The sequence below is a fragment of the Grampus griseus genome (assembly GCF_964374135.1).
Source record: "Grampus griseus genome assembly, chromosome: 12".
Classification (NCBI taxonomy): domain Eukaryota; kingdom Metazoa; phylum Chordata; class Mammalia; order Artiodactyla; family Delphinidae; genus Grampus; species Grampus griseus.
Genome location: NC_139006.1, coordinates 78,281,747 through 78,304,852, shown reverse-complemented (window position 1 = coordinate 78,304,852; position 23,106 = coordinate 78,281,747). Strand labels below are relative to the sequence as shown.

At 36.7% G+C, this 23,106-nt stretch overlaps 1 protein-coding gene across 1 annotated transcript in view; it reads right to left on the bottom strand.

Moving 5' to 3' along the window:
• Positions 1-23,106, bottom strand: part of CDH7 (cadherin 7) — a gene marked incomplete at both ends in the record, with an annotated part of 110,647 nt that overhangs the window by 11,042 nt on the left and 76,499 nt on the right. Inside the window, 4 exons of the mRNA XM_082668061.1 lie at positions 5,181-5,432; positions 9,601-9,718; positions 10,403-10,524; positions 11,786-11,922. Coding sequence (XP_082524187.1) covers positions 5,181-5,432; positions 9,601-9,718; positions 10,403-10,524; positions 11,786-11,922 — 629 coding nt within the window. The remainder of the gene's footprint in view (positions 1-5,180; positions 5,433-9,600; positions 9,719-10,402; positions 10,525-11,785; positions 11,923-23,106) is intronic.

Sequence of the window (23,106 nt, the reverse complement as noted above, 5' to 3'; positions counted from 1 at the left end):
GTGCAAATAAATTATAGAGGATGACAGCAAGAGTGAGAAGGAGAGAGAAATCAGAAAAGAATTCACCCATAAACTTAGAAGAATACAAATACAGGTGAAGACCGACAAATCCAATTTCACTTCAAATCTTGAGAAAAAAAAAAGAACTACATGTGAACAGCTTTTAAAAAAATACTTGCAAGGTGTATTTCTTTTAGTTTAATCCAAAAGCAGTGATTGAGAAAAGGAGACCTAGAATCTGATGACTTAACAGCCGCTAAATTATACCTCTTTTTCCTCCTCTGCAAAGGGCTGGAAATGATTTCTGTGATGCCTCCCAGTAATATTCTGAAACCTTCAGTACACCCCCTTCTATGTTACAAGTAGCTTTAATTTATCACATCAGTGGAACACAAACTTGGCATGTAGTGAAGCATGCTTTTTTTAGGCGTCTAAAGTGCAGATGTGTCCCCAGTTTCACTCTTAAATTGAACTTGATCCTCAAATTCTTCTCCCCTCTTCACCTTGCTTTTTTCTAACAATATTTGTTCGGAACCCTGAAAAGGAATGAGTTACAAACACTGGTGCCTAGTGTCTAGAAAGGAGGTGTTGTAAAAAATGAGTCATTTGTGCATCAGAAGTCAGGTTCATACCAGGCTGTGCATCTCATCTGCACCCCTGAGTACTGGCTCTGGCACCTGTCATAAAAACCCAGAGCCTATAACAGAAGAGACAGAAGCAAAAGAGTAAAAGGTCCTGGTTATCTGCTCTAAAAAGTTAATCAGGTGGCAAGATACTCTTTCTGAACTGAAATGCTAATATTTGAACATACAGATTACTAGGCAGAATCCTTACTGGGAAGAGGAAGCTGTAGACAGAAGCATTGGGTTCCAAACTGTATTTCAGTACAACAGGCTCTGTTTTGACTTGTTGTTCTTGTAGAAACTTTAAAAAAAATGAATAAACTATGGAACATAAACATTTGATTTTTAGAAGTGCAAGAGGCGTTCCTCAACTAGTGTCTCTATAAGGAAAATGCTCAAATTTAACAAAAAGACTAGTCCTACTTAAAATCCCCCAAACCTATGACTTTACCCTGAAATGTATGTATGTATGTACACACACACTCATATCTATCATATGCAAGAATGAAGTCTAATACAACTATTTCACTTACTTTCAGTAACAGCTACATAATTATTTTAAATGAATTAGAATCACCAAGAAATATAAATTGCAAGGAATGCCTAAGTCACAGATGAAAGTATTTTCTAAAATGAAGTAGGCTTCATTAGAGGGACACCCCTTTAAAAACAAAAAAGTTAACTGCTGTGCATGATTAAATTCTAGGTAATACAATTTTATCTTACTCCTTTGAAATCAGGTATAATCTAAACTGTCTGTGATAAGCTAGTCAAGTTCAAAAGGAGTCATCCACACATCATCTACGTATGTCCTTTTTGGACATAGGGCCAGTACCAGTCCCTCCCCCTAGGAAGTCTGCACAAGTCCCTGGACCATCCTCACCCACCAGGGGGCAGACACCAGAAGTAAAAGGAACTATTAATACAAACCTGCAGCCTGCGGAAAGGAGACCACAAACACATAAAACATTAAAACAACATTAAACACACCAACATTCACATTATAGAGATCCCAGAAGTAGAAGAGAAAGGGCCTGAGAAAATATTTGAAGAGATTATAGCTGAAAACTTCCCTAATATGAGAAAGGAAACACTCAAGTTCAGGAAGCACAGAGAGTCCCATATGGGATAAACCCAAGGAGTAACATGCCAAGACACACATTAATCAAATTGACAAAAATTAAATACAAAGAAAAAATATTAAAAGCAGCAAGGGAAAAGCAACATACAAAGGAATCCCTATAAGGTTATCAGCTGATTTTTCAGCAGAAACTCTGCAGGCCAGAAGGGAGTGGCATGATATATTTAAAGTGATGAAAGGGAAAAACCTACAACGAAGAATGCTATATACCCAGCAAGGCTCTCATTCAGATGCAACAGAGAAATCAAAATTTTTACAGACAAGCAAAAGCTAAGATAATTCAGCACCACCAAACCAGCTTTACAACAAACACTAAAGGAACTTCTCTAGGCAGGAAAGAAAAAAAAAAATGTGGCCACAACTAGAAACAAGAAAATCACAAATGGGAAAGCTCACCACTAAAGGCAAACGTACAGTAAAAGTAGGAAATCATCTACACACAAATATGTTATCAAGACCAGCAACCATGAGAAGAGGAGGGTACAAATACAGGAAATGGGAAATGCATTTGAAATTAAGAGACCAGAAACTTGAAACCTCCTCTCTCTCTCTCTCTCTCTCTATATATATACACACATACATACATATATATATAACTATATCAAAACCTCATAAGAACTGCAAACCAAAAACAAGATACACACGAAAAAGAAAAAGGAATCCAAACACAATGCTAAAGATAGTCATCAAAGCACAAAAGAGAACAAAAGAATGAAACAAAAAAGACCTAAAAAAAAATTCCAAAACAATTAACACATGGCAATAAGAACATACATATCAAGAATTACCTTAAATGTAAATGGATTAAATATTCCAACCAAAAGACAGACTGGTTGAATGGATAGAAAAATAAGATCTGTATATATGCTGTCTACAAGAGACCCACTTCACATCTAGGAACACATACATACTGAAAATGAGGGTATGGAAAAAGGCATTTCATGCAAATGGAAATCAAAAGAAAGCTGGTATAGCAATACTCAGACAAAATAGACTTTAAAGACTTACAAGAGACAAGGAAGGACACTACATAACGATCAAGGGATCAATCCTAGATGAAGATATAACAATTGTAAATATATATGCACCCAACATAGGAGCACCTCAATATACAAGGCAACTTCTGACAGCCATAAAAGGGGAAACCGACAGGAACACAATAATGGTGGGGGACTTTAATACACCACTTACACCAATGGACAGATTGTTCAGACAGAAAATCAGTAAGGAAACACAGGCCTTAAATGACACATTAGACCAGATGGACCTAATTGATATTTATAGGACATTCCATCGAAAAGCAGCAGAATACACTTTCTTCTCAAGATGGACCACATCTTGGGCCACAAATCAAGCCTCAGTAAATTTAAGAAAACTGAAATCATCTTTTCAAACAACAATGCTATAAGATTATAAATTTACAGGAAAAAAACCCTAAAAAACACAAACATGTGGAGGCTAAACAATATGTTACTAAACAACCAATGGATCACTGAAGAAATCAGGAAATAAAAAAAAATACCTAGAGAGAAATGACAACAAAAACATGACGATCTAAAACTTATGGGACACAGCAAAAGCAGTACTAAGAGGGAAGTTTATAGCAATAAAATCTTACCCTCAGGAAACAAGAAAAATCTCAAACCTAACCTTACACCTAAAGCAACTAGAGAAAGAACAAACAAAATCTAAAGTTAGTAGAAGGAAACAAAACATAAAGATCAGAGCAGCACAGGGAACTCTATATTCTGTAATAACCTTTATGGGAAAAGAATCAAAAAATGAAAAAAAATCTCCATTCTTTTATATATATATAATAAAACAGATTCACCTTGCTGTACACCTGAAACTAACAACTATATACCAATAAAATTAAAAACCAAACAGAAAACACCACAAAGAAAAATCTTTATCTTCTCATCTAGGTTATCCAGCTACTATAAAATACACAACTTACCTCTTATTAATATTTTTTGAAACCTGATAGAGAAATAATAAGCACTTTGCAATGGTTCCATATTTTTCAACTTACTTAGTCCCTTATACTCTAATTAGACTTTAATTGGGAATTATTTGCCATTTCTAATGAATTTCTAAAAGTTTTGGCGATCTATGTGAAGCTATATGAAAAAAAGTTTATTTCCTTCTAGATTTATTTGGCTAGCTGAAGTTATAGAAGATAATAGCTTCCATTTTTATGAGATCATTTACACAGTGTATTAGTGAGTATGTCTTAGCTTGGTTAATAGGTTGAGAACTTGCTTCATTGATAACACTTAAAATTTACTCAATGTTCACTAGATGGTTGGCACATGAATTATCTCATTTAATTTTCACAACAAGCTTATGCGTCTAGTTCTATTCTTTTCCCCTTTGAGATTAAGAAGCTAGCCTTAGAAGAAGTAATGTTTTCCTGGTGAAGAGCTAGTACATATTGGAGGCAGTCATAAAAGCTAGGTTTTATCGAACTCCATAAATCTTGTTTTTAAACATTATACAGTTATGACTCCCATTGCTAAATTCTGCATTTACAAAAATATAAGTGAATTTACAAATTATATTAAACCCCAAGAAAACACAGAGTACAGGCTCAGATGCAAAATTAAATGCTTACTGTCCTTGCTGTAGGAAGGTACACTTTGCCCTCACAGAATGTAAAGGAATAAACCCATTACCCAATGCCCATGTTGGATACCTCCCAATTTTTAAAAGGATGCTGCATAATCTCTTATAAAACTGCAATTCTAATATGAGTTATAAATCTAACCTAACCACATAACAAAGTAATCATGGAAAAGTATAATTAAATGTAAATTCTTCTTGGGAAATTCTGCCCTGCTGAAATTTCAAACCTTTTAAGATTCGCAAATAATTATAAAACCCACCTTAAATCTTAAGAGAGGTAGGATGTAAAGCCATCATTTCTTTTTTTTAAGCCCCCATATTCATTGGTCTTTTTTCATTATGTATTTCAAACACACAGGCAAGAATAGAGACTAATATAAAGAGTGTTCATGTCTTAAGGAATTAAATATCATAGATTCCACCCAAGGCCATTATTTCTAAAATAAGCATATTATCAAAGCAACATAGAAAAAATTCTCTTTACTCTAATACAGTTCCCGGAATTCTAAAGCAAACAGCTGGGAGATATAGTAAGTGTTTTAAAAATCTTGAAAAAATTCAATTTTAAACATAAGCCATTTATCTTCACTTTTTAAAAAAATGAAATTGATAATTTTTCTGAGTTATCACTGGAAAGTGTGGCCAGTGATCATAGATTGCTCTGTGACCCAAATACCATGGATTAGAATATCTGCATATGTTCTCAAAAGGTATGAAGAGGAAAAGAAAAAAGTTCTGACCTATGGTGGTGTGACTGCTCTTACAGAGCAAGCATTGCAAACAGTACCTACCCAGTAACGTCAGGACACAGGCCAGTATTGCGATCAGGGCTCCCGTGCTGAGGCCAGCAGGGAGGACGTAGGCCTCGGCGTTGCAGGTCTGGGCTACCCCATCTGCATCACAGTCACAGACACGGATGGTGAGGGTGTTGGTGCTGCTAAGTGAAGGTGATCCACTGTCCACGATGAAGACTGGCAGATAATAAACAGATTGCTCCTGTCTCCGGAAGCCATTTCTCCTGGTGAGAATTGAGGCTGTGTTGTCTAGAGTAAAGAAAGCAAATGCATGGAACACAAGATTTCTGATGGACTCTGTCCCACCAAACTTTAAGGACCTAAATGTAAGGCCAGAAACTATCAAACTCTTAGAGGAAAACACAGGCAGAACCCTCTATGACATAAATCACAGCAAGATCCTTCTTGACCCACCTCCTAGAGAAATGGAAATAAAAACAAACATAAACAAATGGGACCTAATGAAACTTAAAAGCTTTTGCACAGCAAAGGAAACCATAAACAAGACAAAAAGACAACCCTCAGAATGGGAGAAAATATTTGCAAATGAAGCAATGAAGGATTAATCTCCAAAATTTACAAGCAGCTCATGCAGCTCAGTATCAAAAAACAACCCAATCCAAAAACGGGCAGAAGACCTAAATAGACATTTCTCCAAAGAAGACATACAGATTGCCAACAAACACATGAAAGAATGCTCAACAACATTAATCATTAGAGAAATGCAAATCAAAACTACAATGAGATATCATCTCACACCAGTGAGAATGGCCATCATCAAAAAATCTACAAACAATGCTGGAGAGGGTGTGGAGAAAAGGGAACCCTCTTGCACTGTTGGTGGGAATGTAAATTGATACAGCCACTATGGAGAACAGTATGGAGGTTCCTTAAAAAATAAAAATAGAACTACCATACGACCCTGCAGTCCCACTACTGGGCATATACCCTGAGGAAAACAGAATTTAAAAAGAGTCATGTACCAAAATGTTCATTGCAGCACTATTTACAATAGCCAGAACATGGAAGCAACCTAAGTGTCCACTGACAGATGAATGGATAAAGATGTAGCACATATATACAATGGAATATTACTCAGCCATAAAAAGAAACGAAATTGAGTTATTTGTAGTGAGGTGGATGGACCTAGAGACTGGCATACAGAGTGAAGTAAGTCAGAAAGAGAAAAACAAATACTGTATACTAACACATATATATATGGAATCTAAAAAAAAAAAAAAAAAATGGTTCTAAAGAACCTAGCCAGGACAGGAATAAAGACACAGATGTAGAGGTGGACTTGAGGACACAGGCAGGGAGAAGGGTAAGCTGGGACGAAGTGAGAGTGGCATGTACATATATACATGACCAAACGTAAAAGATAGCTAGTGGGAAGCAGCCACATAGCACAGGGAGATCAGCTCGGTGCTTTGTGACCACCTAGAGGGGTGGGATAGGGAGGGTGGGAGGGAGACACAAGAGGGAGGGGATATGGGGATATATGTGTATGTATAGCTGATGCACTTTGTTATACAGCAGAAACTAACACACCATTGTAAAGCAATTATACTCCAATAAAGACGTTAAAAAAATTAATTAATTAATTTAAAAAAACTTTATCTGACTTAAGTCACTCTCCTTAGCTTCTTTTGACAGAGAGCTGTATTTCCAAATATTGGTTCATGTGAATACATTTTAATACATTTATGTCATGCTATATGGTTATATCCAAAGAAACAGTTATAAAGTAAAACTGAATGGGGAAATGTTTATACATCATTTATTACATTACCTGCAACTCTGTAAAAATTACATATACCTTTTTACTAATCTTAACATTTCAAACCATATGCTTATAAAGAAGATAATAAAAATTAACAGGTTAAGTATTTTTGCATCATCATCAGATAGCATAGGTGAAATTTCCAATCCATCTTTTCTTGGACAAGTTCCAAGCCCAATATAGAAGTAAGTAAAATAAGCCACTCTAGTTTTAATTAAAATGAATATGCATAGATAGTCAAAAGAGGAATTATTGGGTAATTTTTAAAAATCCGTACTGGTACATAGGGTTACCAAAACACCATGTATATAAACATTTTGTCAGTGATAAAATAGGTCATTAGTGTTTAATTTATAATATATTCAATATTCTGTTTCATCTAACCTATTATGGTAATTATGAAACTTAACAGTGATCAGTAAGTCTGTATGACACAACTGTGATTTCTATATCAGAAATAGATTTCTTAATCTGCTAACAATTTGTCCAGTTAACTTGTCTTAATTAATTAATAATGTAATTTATGTGATTTTAAACTTTAGAGCAATTAATGAAAATATAATGGAAAAGAAGGAACACCAGGACCATAGTTTTACCCAGTGTGCTTCATCCAGTGACATGAAAGAATGAACAATACTCTAATGAAAGAGCAAGCTGAAATCTGTTCTGTCTCGAACAGCACAGAACAGCAAGCGCACATGAGACTGGAATTATAAAATGTAGTAGGAAGAAAAGTGTTTGGTTTTCAGATTCCAGCTGGTAGGTTTTTATGTAAACAAATCTTTTATTTTAAAATGTATGAATTCAAGAGTGTTCGTTGAAAAACTACACATGGAGTTGTTGAAGCATATTGTCTTGAGTACGTTTCTGTACCCTTGACACACCCCTAGTCTTTGCCTTACAACCATTCAGATGTTATACATATTTATGATTTGATACACAAAGTTTTTTCAGAGTTGTTGATTTGTAACCTAACATGCCTGACATCAAATCTCACACACACACACACACACACACACACACACACACACACACACACGACACGTTGAGGAGCACATGCTAAAATGCCCAATATCTGATGTATATGATTTTTAAATTTACAGCAATGTTCCCATGTTGAGGAACATAATGTTCACAAAAGAGATCATAAAATTCATCATGTTCTGTATGTGCTTCCTAAAATGGAAGTCAACGGATGAACTGACGTTCTTTCTTCCTATTCCTTATGTTTTCCTCCAAGATTCCCACAGATGAGGGAGCTCTAGGCTTGCCCTTGGGGAAATCTTTCAACTGTGTGGCTGTGTCAATGTCCTGGAAATCCAGCCATTTTAGTTCCTGTGCTGTCCTACAATCATGGTGGTACTGGATGATAACAAATGGGGGAAACGTTCAGACCCTTCTTGGGAAAATCATAAACTCCCCTCTCTGCATTTGTGCTGGATGAATGCAAATGCTGAGAATTGTCCTTTCCAACTATGATTAAGTCAGAGGGTTTGGGATTACCCACACAGAGAATGTGCTTCCTTTTATGTTACTACAGGAAAAAGACAGTATCCTCATTTAGCAGAGAGTGGGATCAGAAACATGTATTATTTTCAGATTGAATTTCTGAGGCCAAAGTTGAATTTCCTGCAGTAAAATAAGTGGTGACTTCAGGCAAAAGCATTATAATGTCCATCTCCTGAAAGCAAGTATTTTTAGAGAAGCCAGACTTAACTAACAAATTTCTACATTTTGTTTATCTGAAAGCTGAGTAACACATTCAAACTTGAAGAATTACATTTCCTATATTGTTGGGGTATAATCCTTTCTCTATACAGAGAGAGAGAGAGAGAGAGAGAGAGAGAGAGAGAGAGAGAGAGAAATGTATTCAAAATTAGACGATAGCAAGTTCTCATGCTTCCTTTGAAAGTTTTTACAATTATCTATATACTGTCTCTATGTCTAGAAGTATATATATATGTTTATATAATTGAGCAAAACCAGAATCTACCTATAGGTATTTGTAATAATGTTTCTATAATGACATTTATAAAACTGATTAAGAGTGTTTATCTTTGAAGCAGAGAAACAGGATTTGGGAGGATAGGGAATTCTTCTTTTGTAATTTTATATTTCTTTGCATAAAGAGTATATTTGTTATTTGCATGGATTACTTTCATTTTTATGTTAAAAATAAAACAATAACTGATGTTGGCATTGAAATATTAAGTCAAAGTTGATTTAGGTTGAAATGGGTTGTCCAATTATTTTCCTAACCTCTCAGGTTATGCCTAGGTAGTATAATCCTTGTTAAGGCATTTAGCTGGTCCTCAACCATCCATAGATACTCTGCATAAAGAGCTTGGTACACAAGTAAGGAAGCAAATGTCTAGAAGAAAAGACAAAGAGAGATGGATCTGGCTTCCCCCCTTCTTTGGATTTAGGCCTAAAATGATTTAAGTAGCAGTTCCTTCTTCATGACAGCAAATCCATAGATAAAAATTACTTAAGGGGCTCACCGCCCTTTAATTAATGTCCTCGCTGGTATGAAGAAAACAAAAATTACATTATCAGCATTCCTGAGTGAGAAAAAGTACTTGCTTAGAAAGCTTCTACCTGTTGCCTCCTCTGACGAAAAAAATTATACCTTACCTTTGTTATCTTTCAGTGAGAAGTTGTGGTTATTCGTTGCATCCATTGTTAAGCTGAAATAAAACTGGTGTCCATTGGATGGCTCATCCTTATCGACAGCACTGATTTTCTGGATAACCTAGGAACAGAGAATGTAAAACTTGAAAGCATGGTGTGCTCGGCTGTTTTGCGAGGCAGGACAGAGCAACTTTACACAGATGATAAATACCATCTTCCTGACTGAGCTGTGGGAGGAGAGGGGGCAGGTGGCAGTGTCAGGTGTACTAATATGAACCCAATCTAAAAAGAGCTCTGAAAATCAATCATGTCCTTTTCAAAATTCATATTTGAATTTACTTTTGTGAACCTCAGAAATAAGCTGTACCAACTGATTACACCATGTCAGTAAACATCACAGGACACTGAGAATGTGGATGAGTGGACCAAACCACAAGATTACACCACACTTAATTCTTACAACTTCAAGGTACCTAAGCCCCGCTGTGTAATGTGGGAAGCGGCCCAATCGAGCTTAACATGCCGTAACATGCTGTATTTCTCCTTAAAAAAGCCTAAGCCCTTAACCGTTTAGCACGGCTTTTACAACGTTTACCTTTTCTTCCAGAGGAATTTTCATCATCCCAATTAAACAGAATTTGAAAGTTCCTTTAATATTAGTTTATGCTACACATCAAAGCGTGAGTTTTGCTGAAACATGCTGATTACATTTTATCTTAAAGCTGGTAGGATTTCAAAGGCAACCGCCGCTGGGCATCTTTAACGGAATTGCGAACGAGGAGCGTGGCGTTCTGGAGACTCTCACCTGGCCTGGCTGGGCATTTTCACACACGGTGGTTTCATAGTCCATGGCAAATTCAGGGGCGTTGTCATTGATGTCAAGTATAGTGATGGCCACGTAGCCTCTTCCTATCTGAGATGGATTCTCTAATAAACGGGAAAACGTTTTATCATTTACAGGCACACCTCGTTCTATTGCACTTCACTTGAATGCGCTTTGCAGATACTGTGTGTTTTACAAATTGAAGGTTTGTGGTAACCCTTCATCGAGCAAGTCAATTGGTCCCATTTTTCCAATAACACTTGCTCACCTTGTGTCTCTGTCACATTTTGGTAATTCTCATAATATTTCAAACTTCATTATTATTATCATATGTGTTATGGTGATCTGTGATCATGATCTTTGATGTTCCTAATGTTCCTACTATAACTTGCTGAAGGATCACACGACAGTTAGCATTTTTTGGCAATAAAGTCTTTTTTAAATAAAGTGTAAACATTTTTTTTTAAGACATAATGCTATTTATTATATACTTAACCAATTACAGTATAGTATAAACACAACTTTCATATGCACTGAGAAACCAAAACATCTGTGTGACTCCTTCATTGTGATATTCACTTTACTGTGGTGCCCGGAACCGAACCCACAATATCTCCACGGTCTGCTTGTGCTCAGAGTAAAGCTATTACTCCAACCTCATCTTACTTAGGAAACTCATATTTAAAACGATTAGAATCAACCAAAAATGTTTGCCTCTCTAAAGCACAATCTAATAAGGAAATGACTAAGACTTGAATAAAATCTAGAACCACAACACTGTAGACTGGAGCCATGGAAACTCTGATACAAATGTCATACACACACACACAGTGACAAATAAGCCAGGAATTTCAATATTCTTTGATGCTAGAGCCGATTTTTATATGAATATGTGTATATATTATGTACCTATTACATATGTATATAACATGCACACAGTATAATTATGCATTGTTCTCTCAATGTTTTTCTTATCAAGGACCAAAATTAGTTCCATATGAAAATGTAGAAATCTGGGTGTCTTGGTTAGAGATCAATTTACTATTTTTTTATAAACTATGGGACCAACCCCATGTCAGCGTAAATGCAGCACAAAGTATGACCACAAAACAAGCAGAAGCCCTCTGAGGGTAACTCAGGCCCATTATTTTATGGTAATAACCTCTTTTCACTAACTTTGTAAGTATTAGCGAATAAAGTTAGAGAATATAAACATTTCGCAGCTTGAAATTAGAAAATTTCAAAATTTTGCTGAATTCAAACAAACACCTAGTAAAATTCAAGTCACAACTGTAAACTCATGTCAACCCATTCTCCACTCTCAATGTCCTCCATCCTAATTCAACGTTAAACCTTACAACTTACGGCTCTCCATTGCAAGGACTGTGATATTATGAACAGCATTTGTCTCTCGATCCAGAGATTTGGCAGTTGTAATAACTCCACTGTTGGCATCAATATTGAAGTATCTCTCCAAGTCTGTGTTTCTGTCAATTGAATACCTAATTGAATATTAAAAAAAAAAAACCAAACACTTCAATATTTGATTATAATTTGCTGAATTTATTTCATTAATTGCACAGCCAATCACCAAATTCTGCTGACTCCACAATCTGTCATACTAACATAAAATATGTCTAGTTTAAAACTTCACCAGTGTTCCAGTTGATTCATAACCTGCTTGTCAGTAATCTCTGCTTTTCTGTCCAACAGTACAAAATAAAGACAATAGTATAATTATCTTCACAGTGGATTTGAATATGCCATTATAAACTCCAGACTGTGGCTCCTAAAAAACATTCTCATCAGATTTAGTAGCCCTGGTCACGACTAGAGGTCCCTCTAAAAGGAAACATATGTAGACATCTAACCCATTCACATATACTTAGAAACATCTTTTGTTTTAATAACACCAGGTTGGTCTTAACCTTTCTGTTTTTATATTGCTCACTCAGGGGCCTTGACCAGGGTTCCACAGACATGTTTCAAAGCAGAACCCCTCAGTGTGGAGAAAGGGAACCGTCCTACACTGTTGGTGGGAATGTAAATTGGTATAACCGTTATGGAGAACACTATTAAGGCTCCTTAAAAAACTAAATATAGAACTATCGTATGATCCAACAATTCCACTCCTGGGCATATATCCAGAGAAAACCATAATTCGAAAAGGTACATGCACCCCAATGTGCATAGCAGCACTATTTACAATAGCCAAGACATGGAAGCAGCCTAAATGTCCATCAATACAGGAATGGATAAAGAAGATGTGGTACATATATACAATGAAATATTACTCAGCCATTAAAAAGAATGAAATAATGCCATTTGTAGCAACATGGATGGACCTAGAGATTATCATACTAAGTGACGTAAGTCAGACAGAAAAAGACGTATATCATATGATATCACTTATATGTGGGATCTAAAAAAGTGATACGAATGAACTTGTTTACAAAACAGAAGCAGAAAAAAAACAAAAAACAGAAGCAGACTCACAGACTTTGAAAACAAACTTATGGTTACCAAAGGGGAAATGTAGGGGCAGAGATAAATTAGTAGTTTGGGATTAACATATACGATATAATCAACAAAGACCTACTGTATAGCACAGGGAACTCTACTCAATATTCTGTAATGACCTATATAGGAAAAGAGTCTGAAAAAGAATGGATATATGTATATGTATAACTGAATCACTTTGCTGTACACCTGAAACTAACACAACATTGTAAATCAACTATAATCCAAAATAAAATAAAATTTTTTTAAAAAGTAGAATGCCTCAAATTACATAAATATTTTGGCATGTAAAGGATTTTCTCAAAATTATCTAAATATTAGTAAATAACTACCACTCTACTCGTATTCTTGTTCAATTATGCTATTTTTTGATTCATATACAAAATTCACCCTTCCCTCATTAATGACTGTCTTCAAATGCCCTTGTCTTTCTAGGTGGGTGAAATAAGGACTCTCATTTAAAAACATAATTACACAAATGAACAAATGAACAAACATAAACACACCCAATTTCAGAAAGTATTCTGTTTCCATAGTAGTTCAACTACGAATCATCTACTACTAGTCTGCTATATAACAAGATGCAAGAAACTTAAAAAGGAAAGAGAAGGCATAGGAAAATGTTACCAAAAAACTGACCACAGATCAACAAATATTGTTTTTGTGCAGCAACAGGTATTTGAGAATATGACCAAGTTATTTTTGATGGCTTCTGTTTTCTTGATGGCATAGGAGACAAGGTTGTCAGCTGAGACAGAGAGGAGAAGGTGGTTTGAGGAGGAGAGAAAATTCCTTTTTTTTAGAAGAGACAAAAATGCATATACTAGGGAGAATATAATGGAATAGCTGAGCATCGTGGATTGCCCCTTTGAGACTTATGTCCATTGACTTAATGTAAAACCAGTCATCCTGTTTGTCTGTCTTGCTTTGTTCTCATCTAAGTATTCGAAGATGCATAAAAAGGAGAGGGTTGGGTTTAACCAGTCATGGACAATGAGAGGAGAGGAGGGTTAGGAGGATAAGGGTACCAACATGTGAGTGATGATAATGAAGGTCCACGGTCTCTAAGTTTGTAAGAGAGAACTGAGGAAATAAGAGAAGGCAGATTGACATCGAGAAGATTCTGGTAGCACCAATTGGTGGTGGGACTTTACCAGGATGCAGAATTGCTGGAGTGGGAAGTAGCTGACAGAGAATGAGATGCCTGAAGTCGATTTTCAACAGTAGTAGTGTATCTATGAGAGTTAGCAAGCCAAGGCTATGTTCGTAAGAATCTATGACAAAACTGAGGCAGAGAAACAGATCACTAAAGCCAAGACGACCAAGAAAGTGAGAAGCCAAAAGTGACGGTGGGGAGAAATAAAATAATCTGCGTACTAAAATCCTCAACAAATCAGTGTGATTACTATATATTTGATGGTTGCTAGCAACATGAAAGATTTTGAGTAAAGTATGGTGATGCAGTCTACAAAAGAGTTCAGAGTTTGAAAGGGAAAAGAAAATTAAATAGTTTGAAAATGGCAAAGGCAGTACAAAATGTACTCGCCCTCACCTCCAGGATCTGTGCTACATGAGATATGAGAGGAAAAATAAATCTTGAGTTTCCCCATACCCTCTACTTAGCATCCTTTTATTGTAGCTAAGTGTCTTTATTCAAATCAAAATCAAACCATTCTACTTGAGCTATCCACCCTATCTGCTGACCTCAAGAATGTTTTTCCTGGGATTTGGATCCTTTTCCATCTATATAGCTTTATTTGAATCAAAAACATGTGTGTTTTCTATTTTAAAAAACAAATTTCTTCCATTTGTGTCAAGTTCATCGTTGGCCTCCATATTGTCAAATCCATGGTTCACTTTTCTGTTCTTTTATTACTTTCTATCTCATTTAAATTTACCGCAATTGACCACTGATGACTCCTCAAAACACATTCTCCTTCTGCCTTTGTTAATACCACGTATTCCCTGTTGTTCTCCTACCTCACTCTCTGCTCCTTTCAGTCACCTCGGCTAGTTTACCCTCCCCTTTGAGACCTCTGACTACTCACACTCCCCCGAAACCTTTCCCACGGATTCCCTTCTCTTCTTGGAAAAACACTTTTCCTTGCAACTTACAGAGTCCTATAGCTTAACTCACTTCTATATTTTTGATGACACCTACATTTATATAAAATCTCCTTGGCCAACCAAACTTACGTACTGAATTACTTAGTAGAACCACATAAATACACAATGTGCACTGAAATGTAACATGCCCAGACCAATGTTGTCTCCTAGCAACGCCCAAACCTCCTCCTCCCTCACGCGTTTCCACCTGAGCAAATGACACTACCAGTCACTTGCTTACTCAAACTAAAAACCTAGATTTGTTTTTCTTTCTTGTCCCTGCATCCAAGTTGTTAATAGTACTTGACGGTAGATACCATTCCAAGCTACCGCCTACTTTAGCCTAGACTTTGCATCTTTTTACTCCTTATCAACATACTTCAATTCTTATTGTCTACAATCTACTTCCCACACAACAGCCCTGAAAACAAGAAATGAGTTTATTTAATGTTAAAAATAGACTTGAATTTTCAATTACATAGAAGACCTAGATTTTCTCCTCTGAAATGTTGCTTTAGTCAAAACATTATATGCCAATGTTTCATAGTATTAACATATTCTCTCTCTATGTATGCAACAATTATACATATATAATTAATTATATGTATAAATATATATTATATAGATATATATATAATCCAATGGTAATAGAATAATTAATATTAATGTTTGACATGAAGATTGTAACTCAATACCCATGCACTCATGCATCATCGAGCCAATACTAAAAGCCTGAATTGTCCATTTTTTTCAAACTACTATGGTAATGTTTGTATATTCAGGAAAACACAGACTTTTAGATTCTTACAAAGCAAAAAGGCCTTGAACTTGGCATATATCTGTCTTAATGAGTTCATGTAATCCCCCACTGAGCTAAAGTCAATAACTAAAACATTTGCCTCTATTATCAATAGTCTCAAAACTCCCAGCATTCGAATAAAGGATATTAAACTTGAGAATTCATTTAATATGTTAAATATCTCCAACTTCTGTTCACCTCAGAAAAACCCCTATATCTTTTGGGGATGTAGTTATCACCTGTGCTTCTATAAATTTTGAGAAGAATGGACACCAAAGTTTCTATCATCCAAATACTAATTATTTCTAAATCATAAACTCTGTAGCTTCCACTTATAACTTGAGTGTATCTTTATTTTTTATTTCTTTTAAATTTTTTTCTTCCAGTTTTATTGGGATATAATCGACATACAGCACTATATAAGTTTAAGGTTACAGCATGATGATTTGACTTACAGACAACATGAAATGCTTACCACAATTCAGTATATTTTTAAATAGTTATAACTCTTACTTAGCTTTCACTAAATAGCCTCATATATATGTATTTGGTATTTTGTGAATTATTCTGATATTCTTATGTCTCCCTTTCACTCATTCATACATTCAGCAATTAATCTGGAGGACCTGCATGCGACGCTCTATCTCAGGAAATACAGTATATAAACAAAATATTTGGAAAGGTAGCAATCTATAATAAGTATTTAGGAGAAAACCAACAAATTGCTATTCTCAATGAAGGAAACTGGGACAGGTGTGGGAAGAGACTGAGGAATTATGTTGAGAAGAGGCGGAAACCTGGGCAAGGACCAGGAGTAGACAAACCATGGAAAATAGTCACAGTGGTTATTATATTTCTTAATCACAAGGACTTGAGATACCCCCAGTATTAAAGGGGTTCCCTATTTTCTACCAGCCCCTCTGGACATGCAAAAAGCAAGAATTTATGTGTGAGACATTAGCTAATGATAAAGTTACCTGAAGGGGGGAAAAAAATCCTTAACCAAGAGAAATAAAGAAAATATGGGCACTTTTTAGAGTGAGCGGGGGAAATTTTCTCTGAATTAGAATCTGGGAGGGCTGAGTGAGCCAAAAGAGAGGAAGTGTTCTGAAGAAGTTGGGAGAAGCACACTCTTTGCAGCTCCGGATCTACTGGCTTAAAGACAGAGAAATACAGTTGCCTGAATCAATTAGAGGCTGAACAGGAAAGAAAAGGACTGGTGTTTCTCTAATCATGACCCAAAGTTATCTTTAAAGCAACTTCTGCTGCAGTTAGTGGTGTGCACACTCACAACGATCCCTCTAGTTTCTATAAATTACAACCTAAAATACTTGACCTCTTTCACTGTATGTTGGAGTGACCAATGAAAGAGATCACTTCCATATTTTTGCAGCACCAGCAGTTAAAGCTTCTGCCCTCTCCATTTATTATGCAGACACCTCCAAATCTCAATAACCAGCCTCAATCCTTTTTCTGAGATTTCCTAAACTACTCCAGATACTGGCAACATCTTCAACTAAAGCTCAGAATATCCAAAAGCAGATTCATCAACCTGTCCCTCCCTCTAAATATACTGAGAATGTAAAACATATACATTTTTTCCTAATCCTCAAACAGCTATGTAAGGTCATGTGTGACAGAGACTTTTACTTGCACACCTAATATCCACTTGCCCTTAGTTCTTACTAATAGATCCCTGCTTTTGTTGAAGGCAACCATGTGTCCAGCTGAAAAACTACACTTGCTAGCCTCCCTGTAGATGCAGTGTCCTTATAGCTAAGGTTTAACAAATGAGATGCAAAAGAAAGTTGTGTTGAGCATCACTGAAAAACTCCCTCAAGGATAGGACAGAGCTGCTAATTCAACTGGCATTTGATTTTTGCCCCTTCCCCTCTATCTCATGTGGGACATGAACACAATGGACAGCAACCCAAAAGTCATCTTGTAAATATGAGGTGATGAGTGCCTGACACAAGAAGCCAAGCCCTTGATGACATTATCCTGCCAAATTGCCAGTCTTTGACTGCCTGGCTCCAGACTTCTCATTGGTAGGTCATTAGCGTTAAGCTTTGTTTCAACCAGCCAAGCACAATTTCTAACTAAGGCAAGCTGGTACCATTATTGCCGTATTCCAGTATTGGACTTTAAAGTCTCACAGCTGGTTGTTGATGGAACCAGGATTCAGAACCGCGTCTGTCTGAACCATCTTTCCAGGATATATCACATCACACATAGATGAGCTTTTAGTCTCTACTACCTACAACTCTAGAATTAAGCCTCTTTTCATTTTTTTTTCCACTGCTCTATCTAAAACTCTAAGACAGTTAACACTGATGTATTCATGGATTAAATGACAATAATGGTGTGCATCTCCACTGAGGTGCCTTTCCTCGTGTTGGCCCTTCTTTATTCCTATTTTTTCCTCCTTCCAATTCCTGTAGTCCTACAACTCCTTAAAGACAATCCTGCCTTGGTAAGGCACAAGCCTTCCCAATTACTTCAGAAATCGAGCCTTTTTAAGAAAGCCTGCAGTCCATAGGGCCCATGGACTTCACTACCAGCTCCCTGTGCTGCACCACCACGAACCGCAGACTGGGCCATATTTACAGCCACAATCCTGCATCAAACCTACCGTACTAACTTGGGCTTTTCGTTCGCCATTTGTACTCTTCTGTTTCTTTATCTGCGAAATGAGAAAATTTTACAAGATGATTTCTCATTTCCAGATTTAACACTGGATTTTTTTAATAAGTTTTCGCCTAAGATCTCTCCTCCAGCTAGATAACACGTGGGTTGGGACCGCATCTTATACATCTGAATATCCTCAGTGTTCTGTGCGTCTGAAACAAAATCAATCCCCTAATAAATGCCTGTAGTTACAAGTGCTGCTGTTCAATGAGCTGTGAAGATCGACTAAAATGGCCCTCTCCGTATTCACAGGTAGTATTCGTATCGCCCAGCTACGGCTATGCATGTTGATAATCACAAATAGAGTATGAAGGTGAGTGGGCTACATGAACACAAATGCTACTCCCTATATGGAAAAGATAACGTAATAAACGCCGACAAATCTGATCAATAGAAATAACTGAATCATTTGAGTTGAAACCTTAATCGCTTAAGAAATTTATGCACGTGTGCATGTGTGTGTGTGTGTGTGGCTACAAGCAGCGTACAGGTTTTGATACCGAACTTGCTAAAATCCTAGAACCACATTTTCTAACTAGAGTCATGTTTATTTATAACAGCGGAATGTTAACGCTTGCCCGATAGGGCTTTAATGAGAAATAAATTACTTCAAAACCAGCTGTTGAGTTCAGTATTTAGTGGTACCACTGTCTGCAGCCTCACCCCCTTCTTCTGATAATGGCAACTCAATTTTCCCTTGTGGATTTCAATCTTCCCAATCTCATGCAATCTTGATGGGACTCACCATGAAAATGCCCAGAACTTCCTGGGTAAGAGATGGACACGTGTCCTAAGACAGGACTAAAAAAACTTTCCAAGAAATGTGAACCTTAAACAGAGCCATGAGGAAAAAAGGGGCCAGTGGTGCATCCACTGCCACGTTCAGAAGACACTGTCAGCTCACTCCTGGCTGCTCGTATTTATAGAGAAACCTTCCTCCTCTCTTTTCTGCAGACTGGCTGTGCAACCTTCCCTTTAATTCTGTGAGATATTCACAGAATTTAGATTAAAATAATATGTACAAATACATGCATGTATACAAGCCACTTAAAGTACACACTGAATTATTCAAACACCCCACATGTGCTCAGACTAGTCACACTACATAATGTAATATCCGATATTATTTTATCCCCTTTTTTCTGAGGACATACCATACCAGGAATGCCAGAAGAGCCTGCAGGTGAATATTATTATCATCCTTGTATCCTTGAACATAAATACAACGCTAGCTCTGTATTTGGATTGTTAGAAATGCTGAAAATGATCCCCATTACTTCTCAATCACCCTTCTTCAAATCTGATCTTATTTGTAGTAATATGTTTCAATTCATTGGCTGTTTTAAGCACAGGGACTTTGGGCTCGCTGTGCTGCCTACAGAAATAAATGTGCTGGTTTCATAATACAGCACTAGACTCTTAGGATATAACTACATAAAACATAAACAGACCTTATGTCTGGCTTGTCCAAATCCTGCCATCCCTCAAAGTCCAGCTCATGCATACATTCCTTCAAATGAAGTCTCATGTCCAATGACCTTGGAGTGATTAGTATTTATCTCACAATTTACCCTCTGACAGAGCTGCCACTTTTTCCCCTTGTATTGTTTAACTCTTATGGAATCTTATTTCTTCAGCCAGATTGTAAGTTCCTTGAGGTGAGGGGAAATGTTTTATTCATCTTTGTTTTTCCTGTATTTTCCCAGTGTCGTGCACAAAGCAGGTTCTTAATCAATGTATGCTGATTCACTGATCAGTCTACGGATGCTGACGTGAAGAAGTAATAGTTCTCTGAACACTAGGCTGTGCTTACAGTTTTTACCATCTTACTGATGAGAAACACAGAAGCAAAGCTTTTACTCTTCAGAAAAATGATGAGAATCAGCAGAACACAATCTGTCCTTCCAAGTTCAATAGATAGAGCCTGATATTAGGTAGTTGGGGCCAAAATTTACATGAAATGGTAGGCAACTGCATAAAAAATACAAAGCCAGAAACATGCCAGCCCTCAATTACCCACTTTTGCTTTCAAAAAACTCTCTTTTTTTTTCTACGTAATCTCAAGTATTACCCAATTTCCAGCTTTGGCTTCTAATTTTCATATCAGGAAAGAGGACGGCAAAGTGTACATGAAATGCTGGGCCAGGTAAGCCCTCCGGATAGCGGGCAAGCTTAACAAGACATACCAGTTCACAAAGGTGTCATATTCTGGCCAGCCGCTGGGCTCCGGGTTCATTTAATCTTTCAATCTACTTTTACTATACTTCTAAACAGTCAAATGGAACCAAACGGCAAGGTTCCAACAGTAATGTAGATGCCCTCATCTTCTTTTAAGGAAAGGGCAGATGCAAAGAGCTTTGGGTTGGTACATTAATGGAATAGGTTTAAAAAAAAAAAAAACTAGGCAAGGCGTGGGTCATGTGGGAAGAAGATCTCAATTTACCTTGCTGGAGGCAAGTACGTGTATTTCTTTCTAGAATTCTAATCTCTTGCCCCATATATCAGAAAATATTCCAAATGTAAATGGCATATGCTAGATTTCAGTATTACACTACAAAGAATGTCAGTGAATTCAAACACTAATTATCCACCCTCCCGTACTCTTTTACAATTCAAATACTATTGGCCTAATTTTAAACAAATACTGCTTTTCCATTCCTCTCAGAACTACGATATTCCTAAAGGTGCAGAAACGCAAAGCTCACAACTGTAAGAGTCTTCAGCTTCCGTCTCGGCCTGGAGATTCACTTTTCTAGGACCTCGGCAGACCGTGTGATCTGCTCCTCCACTGGCCTCTGTTAAGAGGGCTTACATCTTGATAGTTACTTGAGTGCCCAATGCAAATACATGTTTATGTCCATTAAACGACTGTGTAATATTTTCTACATATTGGAAAATATGTGAATACAAACCAACGTTCAATACAGATTGCCAATACAGTTGCTTGTAAAATATGTCTCTCTTCATTGACTTTATTGACCTTGAAATAAAAATGCCATGAAAACAATAAACTATAATAATAGAGATGTACAATGATAGTACATCCTAACAGTTTAGTCATGACTGACAGTTTAAAAGCATCAGTTATTTTCCCTTTCTCACTTCATCTTCAAAAACCTCGGGACAAAGCAGGGATTAAGTGTTGCTTTTCCTTTTTACTGGGTTATATGGAAACTTAGGAGGCTAAGTGACATCCCCTAGGATACTCAGAAAACAGCAGTGCTGGGAAGAGAACAAGTCTTCTAGAGAATGTCACTGCTAGGAGTGCCCATCAGCTCACCAAACTACACAACGAGGAGGCTGGCCTCTTATAAGAGATCATAAATGGATAGGAAAAGAGAAATATGTGAGAGACAAATTCAGAAACAAATAAGCTATGAGTGATTGTTCTGACCTTATGAAAAATAGTGCAAGGCAAAGAAATGTTGCAAGAATACAAGCATGAAGCCTAAGTCAAGAAATTCGTTTTACAAAAGCAAAAGAAATATTCACACACACACAACATTTCACTTCAGTCTGAACAAAATCTCTCCCTATTTGTGCAACTTAGAGATTAGAAAAGGATGTAAGAGGTACTAACCTGAACTTTCAAGGTCACCTTGATTAGTTTTAAGAAAATAAAAATGAGGTAAAAATACAGCGTTGGCCAGCTGCTCTTTCATGGACGGAAGTCACAGAGATCTTCACCTCCAAGGTCAGCAGAATGCAGCCTTTGGCCCTTTCTATCTCTGTGCTTCAGGGAGCAGACACAGAACTCACTTCACCTCTAACTCAAGTCACTACCCACTTGGTCCTACTCTCCCTTCTCCTTCCCCAAGTTATTATATAACATTGCATTTATTCCAAATAAAATATTATTAAAAGTGAGATATTTACACTGAAAGGCTTTAACAGGATAATACACAGGAAATGGGTAAAGAAAATATTTTTAAATAAGATTAAAATATCAATACCATAAATCAAAATTTTCTTAAATCCTTTCACTCACTGACGTACTGAATTGTGATACATATTAGTGTGTCTCTTTATTTTCCCAGATCCTCAATTTCATGAAGGCATTCTCTCTTTCTCCCCAGTAAATCAAGTGATTTAAGCAGAAGTCAGACTACCCTGAGTAGCTGATGTATGACTACGATTGTACTGTGGTTGGCTGTCCTTGGGGGGAAGGAGACAAGTATGTCACTAGAGTTGCAATGCGATAACAAAACCCAAATTCAGATTTGTGCACATCAGTAGGACTCGGTAGATGGAGCTGAGCTTAAGTCAGGGAGCTGTTTGACAATGAAGCCTGGGCTATTACAGGGAGGAGGCGAAGGCTTACTCCATCTGAGTACATCTGTGACCCACAGATATTTTAGTGCACAGAAGGCTACATTCTTAGAAATGGTTTATGACCACTGCATTAAGAGTAAGATAGCCTCCATATAGCCTGAATTTCTTGTAAAGACAGAGAAGCAATGAGTATGACTTCATTTATGGAATAAAAATTGGTTTATACCAATTCTTTGCTAGGCTATGATATTACTGTCAAACAAAAGAGAAGGAAAGGAGAGTACTAATTACATATACACAC